General features: G+C 36.1%; 1 protein-coding gene across 9 annotated transcripts in view; it reads left to right on the top strand.

Moving 5' to 3' along the window:
- The window catches only part of GSK3B (glycogen synthase kinase 3 beta), a 175,504-nt gene that overhangs the window by 129,713 nt on the left and 20,140 nt on the right, over positions 1 to 25,651 (top strand). For 5 of the 9 annotated variants that reach the window (XM_036348928.1, XM_036348932.1, XM_036348930.1 and 2 more), the window contains 3 exons: positions 8,641 to 8,679; positions 11,991 to 12,177; positions 22,459 to 22,557. In XM_036348928.1, the coding sequence (XP_036204821.1) occupies positions 8,641 to 8,679; positions 11,991 to 12,177; positions 22,459 to 22,557 (325 nt within the window). Of the gene's footprint in view, positions 1 to 549; positions 3,590 to 8,640; positions 8,680 to 11,990; positions 12,178 to 22,458; positions 22,558 to 23,170; positions 23,221 to 25,651 lie in introns of those variants that run through there. The other 4 variants (XM_036348927.1, XM_036348931.1, XM_036348926.1 and 1 more) reach the window with 3 other exon arrangements.

Genomic DNA, 25,651 nt, shown 5'->3' with positions numbered 1-25,651 from the left:
GTGAGGACAGTGTAGCTATATCATTAAAATATATAATTTTATAGGAGCAAAATTCATGTATAAATTTTGACTACTTAAAATTCAGAAGTTAATTTCTTTACATAGTTAGAGGTGCTTATTTAGTATCATACACTATTGAAAACATATATTTCATATATTCCTTTTACAAACTATTAATATAGAGACCTTATTATAGATGATAATGGCGTATTTTTCTTATTTACTTTCCTATTGGTGTTTTGGGAGCAAGGATAAAAAGCAGGTTTGATCTTGAAAGCAATAGATGTTATAACAGGATGTCACTAGCCATTGGAAAATCCAACCTCAATATTAGATGGAACCAAGTCTAAGAGCATAAGTACTAACTTACTGGAAAACATTATTTTTTGCTTTGACACTTACTAGAAATTATTTTTAAGAGAGATTTTTTATTAGAAGCATTGTGTTTTTTTTAACCTCAGTTTAATTTATGAGATTAAGTGTGCAAGAAAAAACATGTCTCAATAGGATTTATAGCTAGAGTGAATTTCTAATGTCCTCATTTTACAGATTCAGAAACTCTGGCCAAACATAGTAAGTCACTTATCCAAGATTAAATGGGTGGCTCTTATAAAGCCAATAAACTTATTCGTGTGTACACATATGTGTTTAATGCCAGATCTTTTAAACTTCTAGTTATATGCTATGCACTCCCCCTTCCCATTTACTTATATTTCATTATACCAGAGGCCCGATGCATGAAATTCGTGCAAGGGGCTCAGCCCTCACAGTCGCAGTGCCCAGCTTCGTCCAGAAGGTCGTCTGGACGGTTGTTCTGCTGTTTGGCCATCAGGTCTAATTAGCATATCACGCTTTTATTATTATAGATATTTTTGTGGGTTAAAAATGTTCAACTTTTTAATCTGTATTTAAAGCAGAGATGTTCTGTATTTAAAACTATACATAACAATTTGTTTTGAATGTTGGTAAGTTCATTTAATTGGTTTTAGATCTTTTATAATGAGATGAGGTAATTTAGGGCTGAAGTTGAAATAACTTACCTTCCCAGATTCAAAGTATGTGTCCTTCTCTCAGTAAACTGTATTATAATTCCAGTTGCTTTCCTTCAAGTTCTCATAATCACATTACCTCTCTTCCCTTCAAAAAATCCTCTTGTTACTGATTATATGTTATTTAGAATCAAAGACCTCAGTAGTATTTTAGTGCCAAAATTATAGGCTGTAGCTTTCACTGACCAAGATGTTGCCCTTCCCCCCTTATTAATTTATAAAAAACACTAAATATTCTGAGATAAAACGTTCTTTTGTCTTTGTACTTAAAGTTTATTTTGAATTTGGGCCAGAAGATATCTAGGGTCTCTCACCTGACTCTAAATTCAGAGAATCCCAGGTGGTCTCTTTGGATTTAGAGGCTGAGTTGAATCCAGGAAAGTTATTCCAAGTTAAAATGCTTATAAAGCGGCTTGTAGTGTACTCAGATTTCAACCATATTAAAGAAAAGCAAACAAACAAAAAAAACCTAGAGAATTCTGTCTATTGAGTAAATACAGGTGCATATTCCAAAATGCTAATAGTAGTTTAGGTGAGAAGAGTGCGGGTGATTTTTTTTCCTTTTTCTGCATTTCTATATTTTCTTTAATCAAGATTTTTTATGAAGAAAAGTAATCTTAATATAGGGTTTCTAAGCAATATAATGCTGAAATTGAGGTTATGAAATCTTATTTATCAGTCCCGTCCTCTCTTTTTTTTAAAATCAAGACTGCCACCAATATTAGTATGTATCACATTCTGCACTTTTTTCTCTGTATTATATCTTCTCAATTCAAATATTAGCCAGCATGGAATGTGAGAAATGATTGATTATAATTAAAATGCAGCCAACAGAAGATTTGTCATGAATTTCTTTGCTTTATCTCTTCCTTTGCCCTTGTGGGTTCCTTGTGGGATGTTTCTGTATCTTACATTAATGTTTTTCAAACTTTAATAATCTATATAAAGCCCACCCTTTTATTTGTTTTATTTAGGTTTCCATTCTATGCTGTGTGTAGAATAATGACTCAATTCTCCCCATTTTGTCTGTTCAAACTACTGTGAACTCTTCATTCATATAGTGTGCCTTGACAGAATTTGGTCTCATTTGGTACAAATGCATTTATTAGATAATAAGGATACTATGTTACTTTCTCATTAGTGCACACAACTAGATTGGTGTTACCTTGGTTGTAAATAAAAAACCAAATTCAGACACAAATTTTATGACACTGCTCTGTCATCTAGATGAATCTAGATGATACAGGATATTCTTATATTGATTTTTAAAAATAGGTTATTATTAATATGAAAACACAAAATTTTAAGTTTGTAGAAGTCTGTCCCTTCTCTCCATTATGATAGTAGACACCAACTTGAGAAGTGCTCTCTCCCACTAGGCAGCCAATGGAGTTATTATTATTATTTTTTAATACATTAATGTGGTTTTTCTAAAGAGAAGAGCTTCTTGTTCTTAGAGGGCAGGTAAATACAGTCTAGAAACAAAAGCTGCTTTGTTAGAATGCACTTTAGCCCCATTTTCTGAAGCTTGTGGGTATCCTGATTTCTTGTGCTGCGGTATAATACAGCTATCTCACCAGGATTCGGAGCCAGTGTTCTCAAAAAAGTAGGTAGATATAAAAATCAAGAGAGAAAATATCTTCCATGGGAACACTGAGGTGAGAGATTCAGGTATGTAGGAAAGATAACAAATAGAAGAACAAGACCACAAGATGATCACAGTGTACTGTATGGCAGGAATCTTGAGAATTTAGAAATCCAGTAAGTTGCCCTTGCCTATTACTTTATAGCCAGAGCAACCTAATTCATTGAGAAAGCATTTGTGGTTTAGGTAGGAAATAGGTGCTAATGTTTTGAAATAGGGATATTCTTGGGAGTGGGGGTAAGAAAGATAAAGACCTTTGCATTGATGTATGCTGTACACATCAAAGAGTAAAAGCCAGGTGGGAAGCAAAAGGAAGTGATGCAAAAGTAGATTGAGAATTAAGTAGTAATGGAAATTGGTTGGAAGAAGAGAGTAAACTTAAATTCTGCATTTAGAAAATGGAGGTCTGGTTAAATTATATTCTTTTTTCTTTTTAAAAAATTCTATTCATTTTTATAGGAGAGGGGGAGAGAGAGAGGAAGAGAGAGAGAGAGAGAGAGAGAGAGAGAGAGAGAGAGAGAGAGAGAGAGAGAGAGAATGAGAGAGAGAGAAAGAGAAAGACTAGAGCAACACATCGATCTGCTGCCTGCAATCTTCCCACCAGGGTTGGAGCCCGAAACCCAGGCACATATCCTGGCCGGGAATCAAACCGGCAATCTTTCGGTGCACGGGACTATGCCCAACCAATGAGCAGTACCAACCAGGGCAAATATAATAGTCTCTTAGGTATGAAGTGGGGATCTAATTTAAGCACTGCTTCTTTGTTCCTCAAGTTTTTTCTTTTGTTAACAATCTGTTGTATTTTTTTCTCTGCATTCTTTTGAAAATATTGTGAAAGTGTGCATATAAAGGATTATTTCATTTTAGTTCTGAATAAATGTAAAGATTCTACCTCCATTATAGTTCTGTGATTTGTCTTATCTATCTCCACTGCCCTGACTTTAACTTAGGCCTTCGTAGAATTGTTAAAACAACCTCCTACCTCCTAACCAATTTCCCTCCTTCAGTTTCACATACGTCACATTTTCCTTTCTGTCAAAGTTAGGTTTCTTAAAAGCACATGTGACACTGCCATTTCTGTTTAAAATTCTTCTCTGATTCCTCATTGCCTTTAGGAAAATTTGACATAATATAGATATAATGACAAGTGAACATAATACCCAATTTATGCTTGTCAATGTAATTATTAAGTGCATGCCCCTTTACTCTCAAGTGTTCCAGTTTGGATGACAAGTATACATTTACTCTGCCCCTAATCATTTCTACCTTTCCTGTCCAAAATAATAGGATATTTAATTCTTGTCCTGCTCTTAACCTTCCCTGAAGCATCAACTTGATAGAACCCAGTCTTTTTCTCAAGCTTTCTAGCTCCTTCACCCTTAAATGCATATATTTAGGCAATTAACTTAAAAGTTAATAGTTAGGGTAGGTTAGGGATGTCTAATAAGGTTATAGTATAATTGATATGAGTCGTCCCCCCTCCCATTTTGAGTGCCCAATTCTGTTAGCTTTTGTCTAAGTTATTTAAGAAAAGTATTCCCTCTTTATCCCAGTAGTAAATAAACCTATGATATGAAATCAGTTAGGTAACACAGATATCTGTATATTCTTTCAGATTAATGAAATTCATAAGTGATATAACTGTTTAGTGAAAAGAAGTAAATTAGAATCCCAAGGGCCCTGATCTCTTTCAATTGGATTAGGGCTGTTTAATATGTTATAGCTTTTAGCTCATTTTGAAGGGAGCATGCGATCATGCTGAATTTTTGTGTCCAATCAAACTGGTCTCCTTAATTGGATCCCAGAGAAGCCACAATCATTTCTGCCTCCTGCTATTGTCTTTTTTTTTTTTCCCACATTTAGAATGTTTTTTTCTGCTTACTAAGTTTTAATCTCTTCTCAAGACCTGAAATTTCACTTCTCCCGTGAAATATTTTCTGATTATTTAAGCTCTCCATGATTATATGTACCAAGTTATACTATATGTATTATAGCATTTACAAATTTCTCTTTCAAAATGATAATAACAAAACGGGTCCAATTACCTAAAAATGTTTTTTGCTGTTTTTGGCATACATGATAGCTTCCTTAATAGTTAAGTGTCTGTAGGATATGTGGAACCATAGGTCATTTTTATTAAGTATCCCAGAATGCATTATCCACAAAAATCAATCCTTGCATACTTGATTTCGTAGAACAATGTACATATGTTTTAAAATGAATGAATACTGGCATTTCCATGTAGCTAACAGAGTAAGCAGATTATTGGGTTCTGAGGTCATTTCAGCTATCAAGGAATCAGACTGGACTAAACAATTATACTTAATTACTCTCTATGCTTAAAGCTATACTTACTTTTTAAAGACTTCATAATCTTACTTTTTTTTTTTGAGCCTTTCAGTGCAATATTTTTCACTTAGTAAGCTTACCTGTTCCAACTGTAGTTTAACATGTTACCAAAAATACTTCCAGGCAGGACATGGAGAGCACAAAACAAAAATTGCCTTTAGAAACTTTTTTGCAGGTCCACTTCATCTAGCTCTTCTAGCCTCTTTACCCTAATCATTTTGCTCACTTGTATTCCAGAAAGCATAAAACTATGTTGGGGATTTCTGTTTGTTTCTATGATTGCCACTTGTCTGTTTTATTCTATTGATTAGGTGAATCATTTCCTATATTATTTAACCCCTTCCGCCCTGAACATTCTACTATCCATTATCACTTTTCTCATAAATACACTGTTTTCTATTGCATTTGCTACGTATAGCTTTACTAGTGCTAGAATAATCACTTTTCTTTTTCTAACATTGTTTCCTATGTGAGTAGACATCTTCATTTTTCTATTTACACTGGCTATGCTCCCATTTCTTTGCTGGTACCTAGGCTTCCTAGGGTAGTCAATCAATATGGGAGAGGAATAATATAAAAAATACGAATATTTTTTAATTTATCATTTGTTTTTTAAAACCCATATATCCTTTGTAACCCAGTGCTGTGCTGGATGCCATAAAGAATGCAAAAGATGTAAAATATATAGTCCTTGTCCTTGAAAAGGTTACAGGTAACACAAATGACTCAGTTGAAGCAAGTACCAAATAAATATACACTAATATATAACCATATACTTGATTGTATGTTCTAGGTGTTCAAAGGTGTTTCCCATGTTGCAGGCTTTAGAAGACATCAAGGGTGGTGGAGGGAAAAAGGTGATGGAAGGACCCAGGAAAGTGGGTTGTTGAAGGTGGATTTGGATTTCCTGAGATGTACTTAGGTTAGAATTGTTGTAGCCTAAGGGACTCTCCTTTAAGATGAGGAAGTGTGAATGAAAAATAAGTCCCTATTCTTAGGAAGGTCAGCCTGACTACAATAATAATTTCATGAACAATGAGCGATTAAATTGGATAAGTGGACATTTGGTAAATCACAATTCTGTGTAAGCCTGTAGTAATATTGATCAGTGAATGATGTTAGAGGGAGAAATTACATAGCGTAGTTAAATGCTGATATCAAAACATACATAGAATGCAAGAAAGCTCAATAAGCCTTTTAGTTAGTACAGGTGAAATTTATTGAATGTTAGCTCTGTCATGGCTAAGGAAAAGATGTTTATGTTTCTTATGAATTATGTACTATATGTGAGCACTTAAGTAGATTTAAGTTTTTATCTTAATTAATTAGCTTGGTTAATCATCATAATTAACTGTTCAAAAAAATCCATGCCATTCTCTCACTTTTAATCCTATATTTACATTTACAAATTGCAAATAATTTTAACTGATTAATAAATTACTTGAGAGCCAATACTTGGGTTGCCCTTTAGGAATGTTCAGAATTTATCCATTTTTAACATTAGGTTCCTGTGTATTTTGTGTATAATCAGAGAACAGTGTCTGTGTTGTGCATTTATCACAATCAAAACTAGGGAGGAGTAGCTGGTCAGAATAGGCATGGCACTAGTCCTGTGTTCTACTTAGATTATCATTGCCCATAGGCATTTTTACATTGCTCTGGTTGGCTGTTTAATGCAGTAGAATTATTGAGAGTTAATGCTCTGAGAATCAACAGTAGGCTTTGGTATGGTATATATGACTATTTATAAATGGTAATTTTAAAGTGCTCAAGATTCAATCATAACATTTAGCTCCAGGCTGAAATTTGATATTTAATGGCAGAAGTCTATTCTAGGACATGTAAAGGAAAATTGCCTCTATCATTTTTGAGTTATCCAAATGCAAATTTATTTTGAATAATTCTTTATTTAAGTACTCATTTGCATTTGTTCAATATCACTGAGACTTCCTTTTTGAAAAACTTAATTTTTTCTGTTAATTTCTTCTATGGATTAGTATTTGTGATGAGAGTTTGTTTCAATTTAAGAAAATGTGTTGCTGCACAGGTGAGGTAGTATTTGAATCACTTGAAAGTTCATGTCAGTGTTTTGATTCCTTTCAATTTTTTCTTTTTCTTTTCTTTCTTTCAATTATTTATTTATTTGCTTTGTTCTGTTTTGTTTTATTTATTTACTTCTGTTTTTAGTTATTACAGGGGTGTTTTGGGCTCTTCATGGCCTTGCTAACATACTTGGCTGGCCATATTTAGTCTGCGTACTAATTGTTAGTTGGCCCAGTTGAGTCTTACTTTGTGCTCTCAGTTTTTTTAGTCTGGTTTTCTACTTTCGTCCACCTAGTTGTGTTTTAGTTCATGAGAGATTTCTATTCTGATGGGCCGGATTTTAATCTGTGTACTAAATTTTAGTCTGCAGACTAAAAGTAATCCGCGGATTATTTATTTTTGCAAAATATTTAATTCGCCCACTGGAAACTATCCTAAAAGAATGTTAAATTCTCTTAGAATAGCCAAGGGAATTCACAGCTACTGGTGAGTTCTGCCATTGTTTGTTCTCAATACCTAGACATAATAGACCCTACCACCTCCCTTGCATATTTGGCTCCTTTGTGCCTAGGTGTTGGTGTACATTATTATGCATGTCACCTATAACTGTGACTGTCCCTTAGTTGTATTGTTTATTGTATATATTTTTGTTTAGCTTTTGGTGGGTGAATTGGGCATATTTGCAGATGGAACTGTGTTGAATTTGTAGTGCTCAAAGATGTAGGATTTTTTTTTTCCAGTGAGTTTTTCCAAAAAGGAAAGAATGTTATATATTTATTTTTCCTAAGTAATGGGTGCAAGGGTATGAGGGGGCAAAGCCCACAATAGAAAATGTAAGTTTATACCCGCACTCCTGAGGTGATAATGTCTATTCCTGAAGAGTCCTAAGATAATGAGAATGTCAGCAAATATCTTTTAGCAGGGAAGTCAATCCAAAATGGAGAATAATCCGCGGTGGCCTGATCCTTCTTAGCTCACACAAATTGGAAATATTTGGCTTGAAATCTATAGTAATACAAATTAAATATATTCTCATCACTAATAATTTAGCAAGAAAAATGTTTATACTGTATAACTGGAATATGTTAATAGAGGAAAATTAGCATATTGGGAACATATCTTTAAAAGCAATCTTAAATGCCCCCTCCCAGCCATGTCAATGGATGATGAATCCAGGTCATAGAAGACCAAACACTTTACTTTGGGAACGTTACTTCTAGATTTCATTTTGATTTTAACTTTTTTTGGTTTTGTATTTTTTTAATAAATGCACTGGCATTGGAACATAATATAAATTAAAATGTTTCTTTACTGTGCCTCACCATTGCGCAATCAAAAAAATTTTTTTGCATACACTGTGGTGAAATAATTTTTAAAACTTGGACTTGCTACTGTGGAGACTGATGTTTAAAGTTTATAACTGTATAAACATTTTCTATGTCCCCCCCACACCATGGATTTCTTATAACATTGGATATATTTTTCCTTGCTGGACTATTCTCTTTTGGATTGACTTCCCCTGTTTGGATTATTTCACTGCATTATCATCTTTAGGATTCATCAGGAACAGGACATTTCAACTCAGGAGTGCGGGTATGTACTTAATTTTTTTTTCCCAAAATTTCAGGGCAGGTTTATAAAACTAGGGGGAAAACTTTTTGAAAGGCTAAACAATTATTCATTCTTGGAATGTAACAGTAAAAACAATGTAGGTAGCTCTGATTTCTGTTTTCATTCACTGTATGATACAGGTTTTGCTTATGGTATAGATTGTCAGTCTTCTGAGTGATTTATTGACATCTAGACTAAAGTTTAGGAATTAGGGGGTTTGAAAATTGTTTTTACAAGAATAAATATTGACGAAGGTCCATGGAACCAAAGGTTCTGAATGTTAAGCAATTGAAATAAGTGAAGAATGAAGCAGAAACTTCTTTATTAAAAGTCAAATTTCAGTAGTTACTGGTGTCCTTTCCTTTAGACACAAAGATAATTCAGAAGAGTTGTTTTCTAGTTTAGACTGCAATTTTTGGAAGTTGCTTGCTACCACACCCTATATTACAGTTAAAAATGTGAACTTTAGGAGACACTGGTTTTTGACCTCACATAAATGTCTACTTAACCTTTATAAGGTAATGAACCAAAGGTTTTCTCATCAGGAATCTTTCAAAGGGCTTTAAGTAATAATGGATAGTTTTTTAAAAGGCAGGTTAAGTCTTGATTTTAATGTAGGTTCTTGGAATTAATGCCTTTATTTTTTTAAAATCTGATTCCATGAGTTAGGATTCCCTGGCAAAGTAGGCTAATATGTGTCTTAGTGCTAACATAGATGGTCCTGTATAGCCTGTAAGTTACCGGAAAGATGTGGATGGCTCTTTTTTAATAATCGGAGAAACGGTTACAATAGTGATTTATTAATAGCTTTACAAAATCTTCATTAACAAAACAGGAAATTTTTTAAAATACACTCACTGTCCAGCTACCTGGCATTTGAATGTTAGCAGGAGATACTTATTTCTACTTTTAATTCTACTTATCTGCCTCCCATATTGGTGCAGAAGCATTTTTTATTATACTAGCTAGCAAAATAAATCCATATGCTGTCAAATAAGTATAAACTGTACTAGGATAAAATATGTCAGTAGTGCTTAATATTTTTATTAAAAAATTTCCTACTGACTATTTTCTTTTACATGTTAGTTTGAGTATGGTCCTGGCTGGGAGCACGTGAGGGAAAAATGACCAAGAACAGTAGAAAATCTAAACGTTTCAAATAATACAGTAACTTTGGGTTTTCTTGACTGAGGCAAGTCAGGTCACTCAAAAGAATAAAAGATGAAGCAGGTTGTTTTTTTACCTTACAGAGGGTTTTCTAACACAGCCAAATAAATAAATTAACAAGGCCTTCAATATTCTAAAATAAATCCATGAGATCCTGCTTAAATCGGTTTCTCAGTTTCCATGGAAAATATATTTATCAATAATAAACTTTTTGTAAAATGAGAAAAAAAAAAGGTTTACTCTGTAAAGTACAAAGTACTCTTTTTTTTTTTTTTCGGTCTCTTGAAATCTAATGAGCCCTGTAATAGTAATTAGTTCTCCTACCTTTAGTCTAAGTGAATGCCCAGAGTTACATGAACCATTCTCATTAGGAAATCTTAGCCTCCCAGGCTCCTCCATGCCATGTCACAATCTGCATATCCTTTGCTCATTTGTGGGTCTGTTTCCCTCCCTTTATACATTTCTGCATTTTTTTTTTAATCTTCATCTAAGAATACTTGTTTCTTTTGTTTTTTAGAGAGAGAGGGAGGAGAGAGAGAGACATTGATGTGACAGAAACACATCAATTGGTTGCCTCCTGCACACATCCCGACTGGGGCTGATGATTGAGCCTGCAACCCAGTTACGATGCCCTTGACCAGGAATTAAACTCGTGACCCGCTGGCCCGCTGGTGCGAGGACTGATGCTCCAACCACTGAGCAACATTGGCCAGGGCACTTCTGCTTCTTTTCTTTTTTTAATATATTTTATTACAGAGAAGAAGGGAGAGGGATAGAGAGTTAGAAACATCGATGAGAGAGAAACATCAATCAGCTGCCTCCTGCACACCCCCTATTGGGAATGTGCCCGCAACCAAGGTACATGCTCTTGACGGGAATCTCTGGGACCCTTGAGTCTGCAGGCCGATGCTCTATCCACTGAGCTAAACCGGTTAGGTCAACTTCTGCTTCTTTTTATGTCTGTTAATTCCACCACTGCTACTACCACACCTTCTGTTTGAGTCTATGTTCTTCCTGTCAAGAGATACATGTTTCATATTTTTTTTAGCAGACTTTTAAAATTTATTGATTTAGAGAGGAACAGTCTGTTCCACTTATTGATGGAATTCATTGGTTCTTTCTTGTATGTGTCCTGACTGGGGATTGAACTTTCAACCTTGGTGCATTAGGACGAAGCTCTAACCACCAACTGAGCTACCTGGCCAGGGCCAGTGTTTCCTTTTTTTTTTTAAGTTTTATTTTCCCCTTCTGTTTGTATTCTTTAACTGTCCATAATTTAAAATGAAGTATATTTTCATAGTTTTATGTATTGATTAGGGATTTTAAGACATAGGTAAGTAGAAAGCTTTCTATTCCTTTAAGCAAATTAATTTATTTTCATTTTGCTTCAATTGACTTTTTCTGTGAGTTAATGGCTCTTGATGAAAACTACATTTCTCTCTTCATGATTAAAAAAACCTTAGAGTATTCATACAAATAAGGGTAATCTGTCCATGTTCATGAGAAACAGCTACTTGAGAAAACAGGTTTTGGAAATTTTGTCGAATTCTGGATATTCAGGAATTTCTTCAAATAATGATAGGTTCTATTTATTAACAAGATAAAATCATTGACATTTATAGACTTAGAGTAAATAGCTTTTCTTTTTTAAAAGATATTGATCGCCAGATTTGAAAAGTGCTCTCTCCATTATCAATAGTTGTTCTACTACAAATCACATAAAAGAGGCAAACTTTTATCTACTGCCACTGCAGTCAAAACTTTTAAAAAATTTTATATTCTTTAAAAAATTTTTTATATTCTTCATGTTTTTGCCTCCAGAACTCATCCTTTCTCTTGTGCCTGTCATATTTTGTGTGCATGTTAGATTGTTCTGCTTTATGATTAGCATATATAGATTTTTTTTCCACTTCTCCTAGTTTTTTCTCTGAGCTTTTCTCATATAGTCTTTAATTAGCAGTTCACCACAGTGTGGTGAATTATATGAAGTTAACTCTTTTCATTCTAGAAGGTTACTTTCACAAATGCAACCATGTTTTTGTATGTGTAAGAATTCTCAGTACTCGGGATAAATTGCTAAGATTCTTAAAAAACATTAATTGTTCTTTCCCTTTTTTGTACTGCAGGTCTTCCGACCCCGAACTCCACCAGAGGCAATTGCACTGTGTAGCCGTCTGTTGGAGTATACACCAACTGCCCGATTGACACCACTGGAAGCTTGTGCACATTCATTTTTTGATGAATTACGGGACCCAAATGTCAAACTACCAAATGGACGAGACACCCCTGCACTCTTCAACTTCACCACTCAAGGTAATTTCAAACATTTAGCTCTTTCACCATTTCTGGGAAAACTATGCATGGATGTGAAGTGACACTCATGATTAAAATCTGTAGGACAAAAATGAACATTCTAAGTACTTATGCAGGTGGGAAAGAGCCTTTCTAACCACTTATTAAACCACTACTTGTATGTTAGATAAATTTTTTCAAATGGGCTTAGCTTCTCTGATTTTTAGCCGATTATAATAAATCTTGGCATATGACAAGTTATAGAGATTTCACTAATATGATCTTCAGGTTTGTATCTGAAACTTAGAACATGTAGCATTTCTTGCTTCCCAAGGGTTTATATCAAGTTTTATAAACCTAGAAACAAATTGGTGGCTGTGTTTTTTAAATTGAGATATCTTAAAAATGGGGAGAACTAGAGTGCTATACTCTTTCTTAAAACTGATATAAGTGATATAGAGAAATTTCCATCCTCTCTATAGCTTGGCACCACTGCTGCTGCTGAGAAAACAAACGTTCAAAGGAAAACTTGAGTTTTTGCATTGCTGGTTTCTAAAAGATTCAGGGATAAACACTATTTCTTCACCACGTCTATGTTCTCTCTTCTTTTCTCTCTGATTAAGACCTTACGTGATTCATTTAATCAACCACGCTTCCTCTAAAGATGTGACTTTCTTCAGAATTGAACATTAGAAGAGTACAATTTCCCATAGATAAAATAAGCAATAAATAAATGATTGATTGATTGACTAGTCTGCTGCTTAGTCAAGCTAAAAATAGAGACAGGGAGCTTTCTCTGATGAAATAGATACATTTTCTTTATTCTAAGGTGTATTTTTAGCCCATATTTAAATTGAATGTGGACAAATGCATTGCTTAAGCTGTAAATTTGGAAGACCTGAGTTGCTGGTAAAATAGACTTGAATGATTCTGTTTTCTGTAATCTTAAGCTGTCAGTATTATATAACTACTAACAATGCTGATGTAGTCTTAAACTACATTTATAAAAGAAAAATATTCACATATCTTGGGACTATTAATTTAGACTGTTTAGGTCTGATTAGAAATCATTTGAAATGTTGTTTTTGGTTCTGGCTATGCAATTTTAAGAAGGGTATTAATGAGTGGCAGAATTGAATATAGAGCCCGGAAAAATGAAGACTTAAGGGACTCCCAAAAGCTGTCTAAAAATACCTCAAAGACTGTATTCTAAAGAAAGGAGTAGACATATTTTTTCTCCAGATTGCAAAATTGAAAATAGTTGCAAAAAATTAGAGCAGTACACATTTGGGCTTACTATAAATACTTCAGCACCCGGCACAAATAGAGATTGAATAAAGCTATTAAGATTCAATGAAGTATTCAATTGTTTAACAGTAGAATAAGTTGTTTTCAAAACATTGATCTCTGGATCAGGAGAAAGCTGGATAATGTCAATAATGTAAATAATATTACTTCAAGTTGGCAGAAGGTTAGGTTGGACACTCTTGGCCTCTTGTAGAGCAAGGTGATTCTCCTCACTTCCTCCCATCACATTGTATCATCTTATATCTTCACAAGAAGGATAAGTACAGTCCAATAAGCTATTTTGAGAGAGAGCTAGCACATGCACATTCACATAACTTTTATTACAGTATGTTTTAATAATTGTTCTATTTTATTGTTGTTAATCTCTTACTGTGCCTAATTTATAAATTAAATCTTATCATAGGTATATATGTATGTATAGGGAAAAAAAACATATATAAGGTTCGATACTATTCTCAATTTTAGGCATCCACTGGGGGTCATAGAACGTATCCCCTGCGGATAAGGGGGACTACTATAATTACATTTGATTTATTAGTCACTTTCATATAAGTGGAGTCATGTAATATGTTACTTTTTGTGTCTAGCTTCTTTTAGTAAGGTAAACCTTGCCAGTGAACAGAACTGTGAAGAGTAAACACTTGAGCCCTAACCGGTTTGGCTCAGTAGATAGTCGGCCTACGGACTGAAGGGTCCTGGGTTCAATTCCAGTCACAGGTACATGCCCAGGTTGCTGGCTTGATTCCCAGTGCGGGGTGTACAGGGGCAGCCGATCAATGATTCTCTGTCATCATTGATGTTTCTCTTCCTCTTCCTTCCTCTCTAAAATCAACAAAAAATATATATTTTTTTTAAAAAGAGTAAAAACTTGAGAAAAATACAATATTGTATTAAAGCTTTAGAACAATGCTAACTGCAAGTAGCTGTTTGTTACTGTGTCATGAGTAATCAAAAGAAGTATTCCTGGAAGAAGAAAGATGACAGATAAGAGACAGAAAACTTTGACATCCTGGTTCCACAACTCATGAGACTGTCAGACCTTTCATTTTCCAGCCCTGGGCTTCAGTGTTCTAGGACCCTGGATTGACAGTATTATCTGCATCCAGACATTGGAAACCAGATCATACCTTTGGCACACCCCCTTTCCTCCAGTCATTTGATTTCAAAGTAGACATAACTGAATCAAGCCTTAGAAAGTAGATGGAATCAGGAAATCCCAACAGGGATCAATATTTCTTTTTATTCACCAAAATATTTCTTTTTTGTTCACCAATTCCTTGCCTGTTCCAAGGCTGGAATATATTGGGAAATAGATTGTTTTGTATGTTTAAAGGTGTGTCTCCAATTAACCTCACCACAAACATCCCCGATCCCAATTTTCTACCCAAATTGGTACGAAATTTTACCAACAAATTATTTTAACAAGCCTGGTGGGCTTAGGCCAGGACAAGGGTGGCCAGGGGTGAGTAAAAATTATCAATTATTGCCCTAACTGGTTTGGCTCAGTGGATAGAGCGTCGGCCTGCAGACTAGAAGTTCCCAGTTTCAATTCCGGTCAAGGGCATGTACCTTAGTTGCGGGCACATCCCCAATAGGAGGTGTGCAGGAGGCAGCTGATCGATGTTTCTCTCCCATTGATGTTTCTGACTCTCTCTCCCTCTCTAAAAAAATCAATAAAATATATTTTTTTAAAAAAATTATCAATTATTTATATTAGTATGGTTTAATTTGAAGAGTTTACTGCTCTACAACTTAGCTGGGTTATCTGAAAGAATAGCAGCTTTATGGAGAGATAAGGAGGAAGAGTGGATTACCGGCTAGGCCAGAAGAATGGAAAAGTGCTTAAATGAGAGTAAAAGTAGGAAATTTGGGGCAGACAGAGAGCAACAAGCAAACTCATGCAGATGTAGATGTCTTGGAGTACAAGGGCAAGGGTATCTGGATGTGAGGAAAGCAGATGGTGAAACAGAATGGGGGATCCAGAAAGTAAGTAAAAAAAGGACACTAAGAAAGAGTAAAGGTTCAGAGAACAATTTTTAACAGTGTAGGAATGTGTCACAGAATAGAAAGTGATGCAAACAGGATTGAGAACAAATTGGGGATTGGCAACTAAAGCGGGTGTTCTAGAAGCCCAGCTCATCAAAAGGTTATACTTTTTTCATTTGAAAGCAGTAGACTACTTATTTACAAAACTTATGCAACTCATTATTTATGATAATTAGCAGATTCTGTGATCTTTGTAGCAGTGAATTTTAAATCAGTTTTCCTGTTATAAAATAGTGATTCACATAAATATGATCAGTTCATCTGCTTACCTGCCTTTCTATGTCTTAGGCATTTCTTCTAGCCAGCCTTATCCTGAGCCACATAGTAGGCACAATATCTCAACCAACTGAAGTGATGAGGTGCCTTCCAATATTATTCTCAAATTATTATAAGCTTTAATATAGAACTTTTCGCGTTTTAGCGTATTTTATTATAATTTACAATGGCAAGGATAAATTGACGTAAGATAGGAATTCTTTTAATCCTCACATGAGGACATTCATTTATTTTAGAGTAAGGAAGGGAGAGAGAGAAATATCGATGTGAGAGAAAAACATACGTGCCCCCAACTGGTAATCAAACCCGCAATCTTCGGTGCATGGTACGATGCTCCAACCAACTGAGCCACACCAGCCAGGGCAAGATAGGAACTTAACTTATATGTAGGATATGAATCAGATCATAAAGTGAAACTCATAAACTGCTCTAATTTGCAGTGCCCCTCCATTTTTTAAAAGTTAAACTGTAAACCTTTCCTGTGGCTATCCCTGTTTTCTGTTGTGTTCTTCTGAGTGAAGATGGCTATAAAAAGGTTTTTTTTATAAGACAATGAACTTGAGAAAATCTCTATAAATAAATGGATTATTCTGTAAATAAGTGAGCGGTAGAGCTGTTCATACTTAAGTTGATGTCAGAATTATTCTTTAATAGTTTATAAGCAGTCCAGAAGAGCACATTTTCTAGATAAGCAAGCTGTACTCTTCTAGGTACTGAAGTGCTAAATCGGTGGAAATGCACTACAGGAAGAGCTTGAGAAAATTCATGGGTGGCCTTCAAATTGGTAGGTGGCAGGTTAAATAAGCAAGGCAACTTACCAAACTTGTGTTGGGTGACAAGACAAGTAGATCTCAGCACCCATCTGCCAAATCTTAAAAGGTTTTATAGAGGCCCTAACTAGGTTTAGTCACATACTTAGGGGACCATAACTGGGGTCAGTCACATGCTTAGTCCAGATAATCTCAACACCACATTTCTATCTTAAGTCTGTATCTTTGGAGCAGCTTCTAGGACCAGGGAAAGCAAACATAGTGCACATTCCAATGCACAAGGGGAGGGCAGGGGAGGAGCCTCCAATTGTGTCCAGGTTGAAGGTCCAACATGTGGCCATATCTTCTTGATGACCTTCCCCAACAAGTATTCCATATGAAAAGAAGTGAGTCAGACCTAGCGTTAGTTTCCAGTCTCTAACTAGTTGTGGACCTTGGCCAAGGCATTAGTTTGGAGTTTCCGCACTTAAAAAAATATATTAGTAGGAGTAAAGGATATTCAGGGACCCATCTAGCTCCAAAATTCTGATTATAAAAATGAATTGACTCCACAGAAAGACAATGAAAATAAGAGATAAAGCTAACAACATAGGCCATGCCAGGGTGAGATGTGTAAAGTCATGGTATAAATGGATACAGAAAAACACAGACTGATTTCCCCAAAATTCAAAATATTAGCAGTTTTATTTTTAAATGCTCAAAAATTACTAGTTGGATAGAGAACTCATCTCATAGTAATGCTATGTTTATTCAACTTCATCAGAAATGGAATGCTGAGTATAAGAATTTTAATTTATAAAGCTTATTCTTGTAATCACCAGAATTTTTAAAATACTAACATTGCCACATATAATTTCTAAAATATATCACCACTGTAAATGTAGTGCACTAAACACATTCATGCATTTTGGGGTGACTAATGTAAGTTGTGATGCTCCCTCTTGGGCAGTTCTGAGGCAAAGTAGTTATGGATTTTACAGATATCATTTTGTCGTCATGTAAAACATCGCCAGTATCACCAAGCAGCAGGAGTAAGACTAAGCCTTGTGACTTGTATGCATGCATATGAGCAAAACCAATGGACACAGACTAGGGGTGTGAGGACGGCTGGGGAGAGGTCAATGGGGGGAAAAAGGAGACTTACGTAATACTTTAAACAAAAAAGAATTTAAATTTTAAAAAAGAGTAAGCCTTGTAATATTTGTTACCTATTTGTCTGATCTTCTAATTAGTATTTACTTTTCTGAATGAGTATGGGATATAGTCAGCATTTGTAAGTTGATCGAGGATTTCGTAGGGACTTTGAAATTGTTAGGGGAGGCGAAAAGCAGTTTTGAGGAGGTTTCTTGTTTAACTAAAAAAAAAAAGTTCAGTAACGTGTGAGATCAAGGTGCATCATCCTAGCATTTGAATTACTGCTCAAAAAAGTACACAAATGAAATGAGCACACCATTGTTAAAATCATTTAAACCTTTATGACTGGAGAGAAATAACAGCTTAACTATGTAGATCATCATTGCCAGTTTTCATATATAAAAGAGGACTGATACACACAAAGAAAGTCTGACTCTTAATGTTTCCTTTCTGGAGATCTGCAGGGTCGAGCTCCCTCAAACCTAACAAAGGAAGAAGAGTCCCTTCTACCTTGTGACTGGTATTTTTTATTACATCACTGTAAGAGCAGGTCTAGTTAACAAAGGAGTTACTTTATCTCTTTTCTCTAGTTAACACATTGATTGTGGCTCTCAAATTTATCTTCAGTTTTCAAACTACACAGTTTGAACAAACATATATGCCCCCCCACCACCACCACCACCACACCAAACAAATAAGAAAGTTTCTTACCTGTTTTTTTTATCATTAATTTTGGGAATTCTATATTTGGAAGAATAGACATTTCAGATTAAGGGAAACTTCAGGTTTTGTCAGATGATTAGGTGTGGTTGAGTTTATCCAGTTTGTCTTTTCATGGAAATTTTAATGAAAAATTTTGCAGCAAAATTTAGTTAAATAAATTTGCTTAACCTTTTAGTTGATTGATATCTGTGTTGGTTGGTTTATTGATATCTATTTGAAAATCATTTTACTTTTCTTTAAATTGTGCATGCATTAAATGTTTGGTTATGGAGCGCGTAATGACTGATACACCACCAAAACATTCTTAATATTTCCTGATAAACTACTAAGTGGCTTTTTGATGAATAGTTTCATGGCCTCTGCAATTGGTTGAAGAAATCCTTATCATAAATTAACTTTTCTACAAATGTCTGGAACTTGTTGACATGTTGTTTTGAATCATGTCTCTGAAGTAACAGTCTATCTTTTACTCTTCCCAAGAATTCTGCCTCTTGTCCAAAGCTAGTTCCACTCAATATTATGGCCCTCCTTATTCTTAATTATCTTCCTACTCTCAAGCCTAGCACACATATTTAGTAAATAAATACTAGCTTTTTTATTTTCAGTCTCTTCTACACTCTTTATTCTCTATATTTAAGAGCATATGCACTCTCCTGATCTTGAATAGTTCAGTTGCTCTGCTATTTCTGTCCTCCAAAATGTCATCCTTTTTGCATTCTTTTACTGCAGTTTGAGTCCACACTTATTGTCTCAATTTTCTTACTAATGGCCATAGATAGACAGATGGTTAGTAGGTAGTAATTGCGTGCAAAAAACAAATACAAACAAACTGGACTAGTTGTGAAATCCCCATAGAAGCACCCGCAAAAAGGACAAAATTGTAGAGTAGAGAGTACAAGGAGGCTTCTTCATTCACACAGACATAGCTGTGACAGTTAACAAGCTGACTGAAGTAGAAAAGAGCTAATAGATGGAAAGTGATGGGCCTTAAGGAATGCCTGTACTTAAGGAAGAGGACAATGAGATAGAGTTTGGAGGGAGATAGAACTATACGTGATTGTCCAGTTTAGAATTCTTGACTTTTAAAATGTTTGACTCAAAAAAGTTTACAGAAATGTTCCTCATTCCTCCCCTCCCCCCCAAAAAAGGGTACTTATTAGGTTAAAAACCAAGTCTTTTTTCATTATTTTGTAGATGTTACTTATACTCTCCTCTGTGTTTTTGGATGTGGCAAAGTCTCCAGGATTTCATAACTTCTCCTTTTTAAAAAAAAAAAAATCTTTCTTTTTTAATTGATTTTAGAGAGAGGAAGGGATGGAGGGAGAGAGAGACAGACAGACAGACATCGATTGGTTGCCTCCTGTACCCAGCCAGACCAGGATTAAATTCACAACCTGGGTAGGTATCCAGACCAGAATCTAAACCGCCACCTTTTACTATGTGAGGACAATATTCCAACCAACTGAGCCACACCAGCCAGGGCAGCTTCTCGCTTTTTGACTCCTATTTTCTTTATTTTCTTCACTTTTCCCCTTCTTTCCCTTCATTAGCTACCACACTTTTCCTACCAAAGACCAAATGACTACTACCTAGGGAAAAAGGGGATTACTTTTTTCAAGCCCTTCACACACATACTTACCTACCTACCTCCTCTCTCTCTCTCTCTCTCTCTCTCTCTCTGCGTGTGTGCACGCATGCGCGTGCCCTTACCCCAAATCCTATATAATAAAAGACTAATATGCAAATCAGCTGAATGGCGGAACGACTGGTTGCTATGACACAGGGGAAGCACCGCTCAGCCAGAAGCCGGGCTCATGACTGGTGAGTGCAGCAGCTGTGGCAGGAGCCTCTCCCGCCTTCGTGACAGCACTAAGGATGTCCAACTGATGGCTTAGGCCCGCCCCTGGGGAGCGGGCCTAAGCCGTCCGGCGAGAGGGCGCAGGCCAGGCTGAGGGACAACCCCCACCCCAAGTGCACGAATTTCGTGCATCAGGCCTCTAGTCTATACTAATAAAAGAGTAATATGCTGCCCTAACTGGTTTGGCTCAGTGGATAGAGCGTCAACCTGCTAACTCAAGGGTCCCAGGTTCGATTCCGGTCAAGGGCATGTACCTTGGTTGCGGGCACATCCCCAGTAGGGATTGTGCAGGAGGCAGCTGATCGATGTTTCTCTCTCATTGATGTTTCTAACTCTCCATCCCTCTCCCTTCCTCTCTGTAAAAAATCAATAAAATATTTTTTTTAAAAAAAAAGAGTAATATGCTAATTAGACTGGGAGACCTTCCGGAGACCTTCTGGACAAAGCCAGGGGCTTGGCTGGCTTGCAAACCACCCCAGGCCCCTCGCCCAGGCTGCCCATTCCCCAGCAGGGACCCCCACCTTGATGGGGGTGTGGCCAGCCTGCACATGGCCCTCAGCCCCTCTCCCAGGCCAGCCATGCCCCCCAGCAGGGACCCCCACCCTGATGGGGCATGGTCGGCCTGCAAACTGCCCCAGCCCCTCACCCAGGCTGGCACCGCCCCAGTGGGGACCCCCACCCCGATGGGGATGTGGCTGGCCTGCAAACCGCCCCAGGCCCCTTGCCCAGGCTCCTCAAGGGGGCCCCCACCCTGATCCGGGACCCACTTCAGGGCAGACCAGCCAACCCCCCACCCGTGCACCAGGCCTCTAGCTTAAGGGTAATATGCTAATTAGACCAGACATCCTTCCAGACAAAGCCATGGTGGCAGGGCCAAGGCAGAGGCAGTTAGGGGTGATCAAGCTGGCAGGGGAGAGCAGTTAGGGGGATCAGGCTGGCAGGGGAGAGCAGTTAGGGGGATCAGGCTGGCAGGGTAGAGCAGTTAGGGGGATCAGGCCAGCCGGGTAGAGAACTTAGGGGGATCAGGCCAGCAGGCAGGCAAGTGGTTAGGAGCCAGCAGTCCCAGATTGCAAGAGGGATATCTGACTACTGGCAGTCGGACATCCCCCGAGGGGTCCCAGGTTAGAAATTGTGCAGGCCAGGCTAAGAGACACCTTCCCCTCCCGTGCACAAATTTTGTGCACCGGGCCTCTAGTAAGACCTAAAATCGTGACCCCTCAAGTAGGCATACATATACACAGAAAGATAGATGATCTAGTAAAAGAGGGTAAACAAATGGGCAGCATGGACCATGAGTAAAGTGACCACAAACCCTGATAATGAGTTTATTTTAAAGTTTATCTTAAAAGAAACTTTGTCCAAAAGTCTTATATTAAAATCCCTGGTCATATGTTCTTATTTTCAAATGTTGGGCATTTGGTCATAGAAATCTTTTAATTTAAAAGTGCCTGTATCCTGAATATGTTGAATGCCTTTCGTGCCAATTTGTTTGTCTAGTTGTCTTTCCATTTTCTATTTCTGTTGATCAGACATAGACAGTTAACGTTTTCTCTCTGTGTATCCTGGGACCTAACACACTGTTTCATGTTCAATATTTTTCAATGGATAGATGGATTTTAAAGAAGCCTTTCTATTTTAGCAGATTTTTATCTTAATTGCGATGGTAAATCTGACTTTTAAGTTACTGAGAATACTACATCCTGTATTCATTTTTATTCCATTTTCATCCCAGCCGTGGCAATTGGGATTCTCTTTCTTTGCTAGGTATAAGATTGCGTTTAAAATTGATCTATGCTGTTTTATTTCATGAACTATAGTCATACTCTTTTTTTCTCTGGCACCATCACCCTCAATTCCTTAGTCAAATATTATCAGAGTAGTTTGGGAAAATCTAGTATATTTAAGTTATTAAAAGATGGAAATAGATCTTATTGATATGCTTAATCTCAAACTTTTGGCCAGTGCTTCTCCCAGATATCTTGAGTTCTCAGGCATATTCTAATTTTAGCAGATAGTGTCTTGGTTTCTCTGTAGCTCATTTAGTTTCAGGCATAGGTTTATCACATCTTTTTTTTTTTCTGTTAAACTAGTGTTTTACTGTAGTATCGCATATTGTTACCAATAAAGTTGTTTCACATACAAAGTTAAAAGTGAGCTCTAACCTATGTCTTCTTACTATTTCTCTAGAACTGTCCAGTAATCCACCTCTAGCTACCATTCTTATTCCTCCTCATGCTCGGATTCAAGCAGCTGCTTCAACCCCAACAAATGCCACAGCAGCCTCAGGTGAGAACATATAAGTCTCTTTTATAAAAATGTATTTTGTTTTTAAAGTCATGATTACCTCCATTTTATTTCTTTTGATACATGTGAATATTTAATACCTTCCAAGTATCAACAGCACAGCCAAAAGAATAAATGTGAATAAAATAGTGCTCTATTTTCAAAAAGCACAAAAGGATCCCATAAATAACTTTTTATATAAGGTGTAAATATCTTATTATGTTAAATTTTTTTGTTATTTTTAAAGTCATACTTTCCATGTAATTTCTTGATTATATATCAAATGAGATCCCAATAGCAGAAAGCAATCTGTACAGACGTAATGTCATTGAAGATAATTCACTTTAATTCCAACATCCTGCATGTAAACTGTATTAGTATATTAGAGAGGCAAATTTTTAAGAAGTATAAAATATAGATTGGTGAGTTTAATCATTCAACAGGACTAAAACTGCAATGCAGGTACATTTAACTAAGATTTAGATCAGAATGTGATTAGGTCTTCTATCAAAAAAAAAAACCCTCTTTGGTCTCCCAGGGTACAGCTTAGTGTACTACCGGTCCCTTAGCCAATTAGTGGTGTGGCCTGTTATGGCACAAATCACTGTCATTACAGATATGCTGAAAGTACCCAACCCTTGTGTGAATTGAAGTTCTTCGGAAGAATGGCTGGATGCTGTTTAAAATGAAGTTAGAAATATACTAGGTAGCCTACTCAGGCTCAGAATTTGGAATCCCCTCTTTTCTTACAAAAAGCAGATGTCAGAAGCTGACTTTATTTTCATTAAATCATTTATTACATTGAACTAAGTTGGATCAGACCCATTTTTGCCTAAGGGCATTTATGCTGCTGGAGATGAAATCTTTCATTATTAGTTCCCTGCATTTAACAGTAAAGTCAGAATCCATCTGTTGTCTGACACAAAGTTGTTTGTTTTTGTCCAATATTAATCTTTTGCAACATTGCTAGTGAAGATTAAAAACATTTCATGCTAGTCCATGTCCTATCTTCATTCCAGAAGTCTGGAAAGTTCTCTTTTTCACTTCTAGTTCTATTAGCACATGCTACCTTGAGAAAGGCATTAAAGCTTTATTAGTTTTAGTATGTCTTGTTAGTTTTCTCATTTCTGTAAAAAGAGTGGCAGTGCTCTCCTAGAAAAATTTTATAAAAGCCAAATATGTACTAAAATATGCTTTAAATCTTTTAAATGTAAAATACAGAGTTTTTAAAATATATATATATATAAATATTATCTATCTATTTAAAACAAATATAGATTGCTTAGATGAGCTATTAATAACTTACTAGATCACAGGTTAGGTTATGTTGATTGTTCAAAACCTGAAATAGACCCTAACCCTGAACTAAATGCATTTGCTTGTTGAGCTAGTTTCCAGAGCTTTATCAGAATTACTTTAGACTATGAATAAAAATAAGAATTATGATTGGAAAGTTTTGAGTAATTTTAAGTGATTTTCTTTACATATATATATCTTTTTTAATTGATTTCAGAGAGGAAAGGAGAGGGAGAGAGAGAGAAACATCAATGATGAGAGAGAATTATTGGTTGGCTGCCTCCTGCACGCCCCCTATTGGGGATTAAACCCACAACCCATGCATGTGCCCTTGGCCAGAAATAACAGTGGTAAACTGAGTGCTGGAGTTACTAGTATGCCTGGGACCTTCAGTCCATAGGCTGACACTCTATCCACTGAGCCAAATTGGCTAGGGCTAAATGATTTTCTTAATGTGAGATACTAAACCAGCCGTGGGCAAACTACGGCCCGCGGGCCGGATCCGGCCCGTTTGAAATGAATAAAACTAAAAAAAAAAAAGACCATACCTTTTTATGTAATGATGTTTACTTTGAATTTATATTAGTTCACATAAACACTCCATCCATGCTTTTGTTCCGGCCCTCCGGTCCAGTTTAAGAACCCATTGTGGCCCTCGAGTCAAAAAGTTTGCCCACCCCTATACTAAACTAAGGTTTTTAGGCAGTTTGCCTAGTAGGAGTGTAAGGTTATTTTTACATTTGATGCAGGTTATAGTAGTTACCCAAAAAATATTTTCATTGCTTTATGTGTATACACACACACATACATACATATTCTTATAGCTACTGAAGTCAGATTTCCACATAAATATGGAAACTGGCACTGGACTGTGATCCTTAAAGTTTACTTCAAAGTTGAAGTAAATCAGGGGGTGGGGAACTTAATAGAGGAATAGTAGGCTGAGAGCAGAGCTAAAATTAGTTTAGAAAAATGCATGTCTTGAATAACTTAATAGTTACCAAAGAGGATTTCAGATATTGCTCTGAATTTCCTAGTGGCTAAAGTAAATAAATGTTATCTGTTAAAATTTTTCACTGTTCATTAGATTAAAAGTACACTTGTGGGTTAGGAGAAGCGAAGTGTTTCTGGCCCTGCTGTGAAAAGTATTTCTTCTCTGTCAGGGCCTTGGATTTGGTATTGTAAGAGATATAGTAAATGAAGTTCTCATCACCATTTCAACAATAAATGTAATAGTGAGTTTCATGTGGATACTTCTGAGTATCCCTCGTGTAAGCTAAAGGTATAACACTACAGTATAGTTAAAACAGTTTCTTTGGGGCCAAAGTAGTGAGAGCCAAGTATGTTATCAAATATATCTCAGGAAATACTGATCTAGATGAATGGATTGACTGTATGACATGAACAGCTGCCTGTATTTAAATAAATATATATGTATGTTTATATATTTTTTAAATAAGAATTTGATGGTGTGAATTATATTTTTTAATAAGACCTTAAAATATACATGCTCTCTATTGCCTGCCTTAGCTTCAGTTTCTTTAGCCATAAAACAGGAATAATAACTACCCACTGCATAGAGTTCTGAGAAGTAAGGTACAAAATGTATAGAGTGCACAGCTTGTGTTTTGTTCAAGGTCCAAGTAGTGGCTACAGGTGAATTGATTAAGACCCATTGGAAAGCATTACTGTGTATAGCAAGAACCATTGAAGTTCATACTTTATATTGCACTAATTCCACTTTAGGGATTTATCTTCAGGATACATCTACCGTGTACAGAGATAGGAATCTATAATAATA

Source organism: Myotis myotis, unplaced genomic scaffold (genome assembly GCF_014108235.1).
Source record: "Myotis myotis isolate mMyoMyo1 unplaced genomic scaffold, mMyoMyo1.p scaffold_m19_p_2, whole genome shotgun sequence".
Classification (NCBI taxonomy): domain Eukaryota; kingdom Metazoa; phylum Chordata; class Mammalia; order Chiroptera; family Vespertilionidae; genus Myotis; species Myotis myotis.
This window is presented reverse-complemented; position numbering and strand designations above follow the sequence as displayed.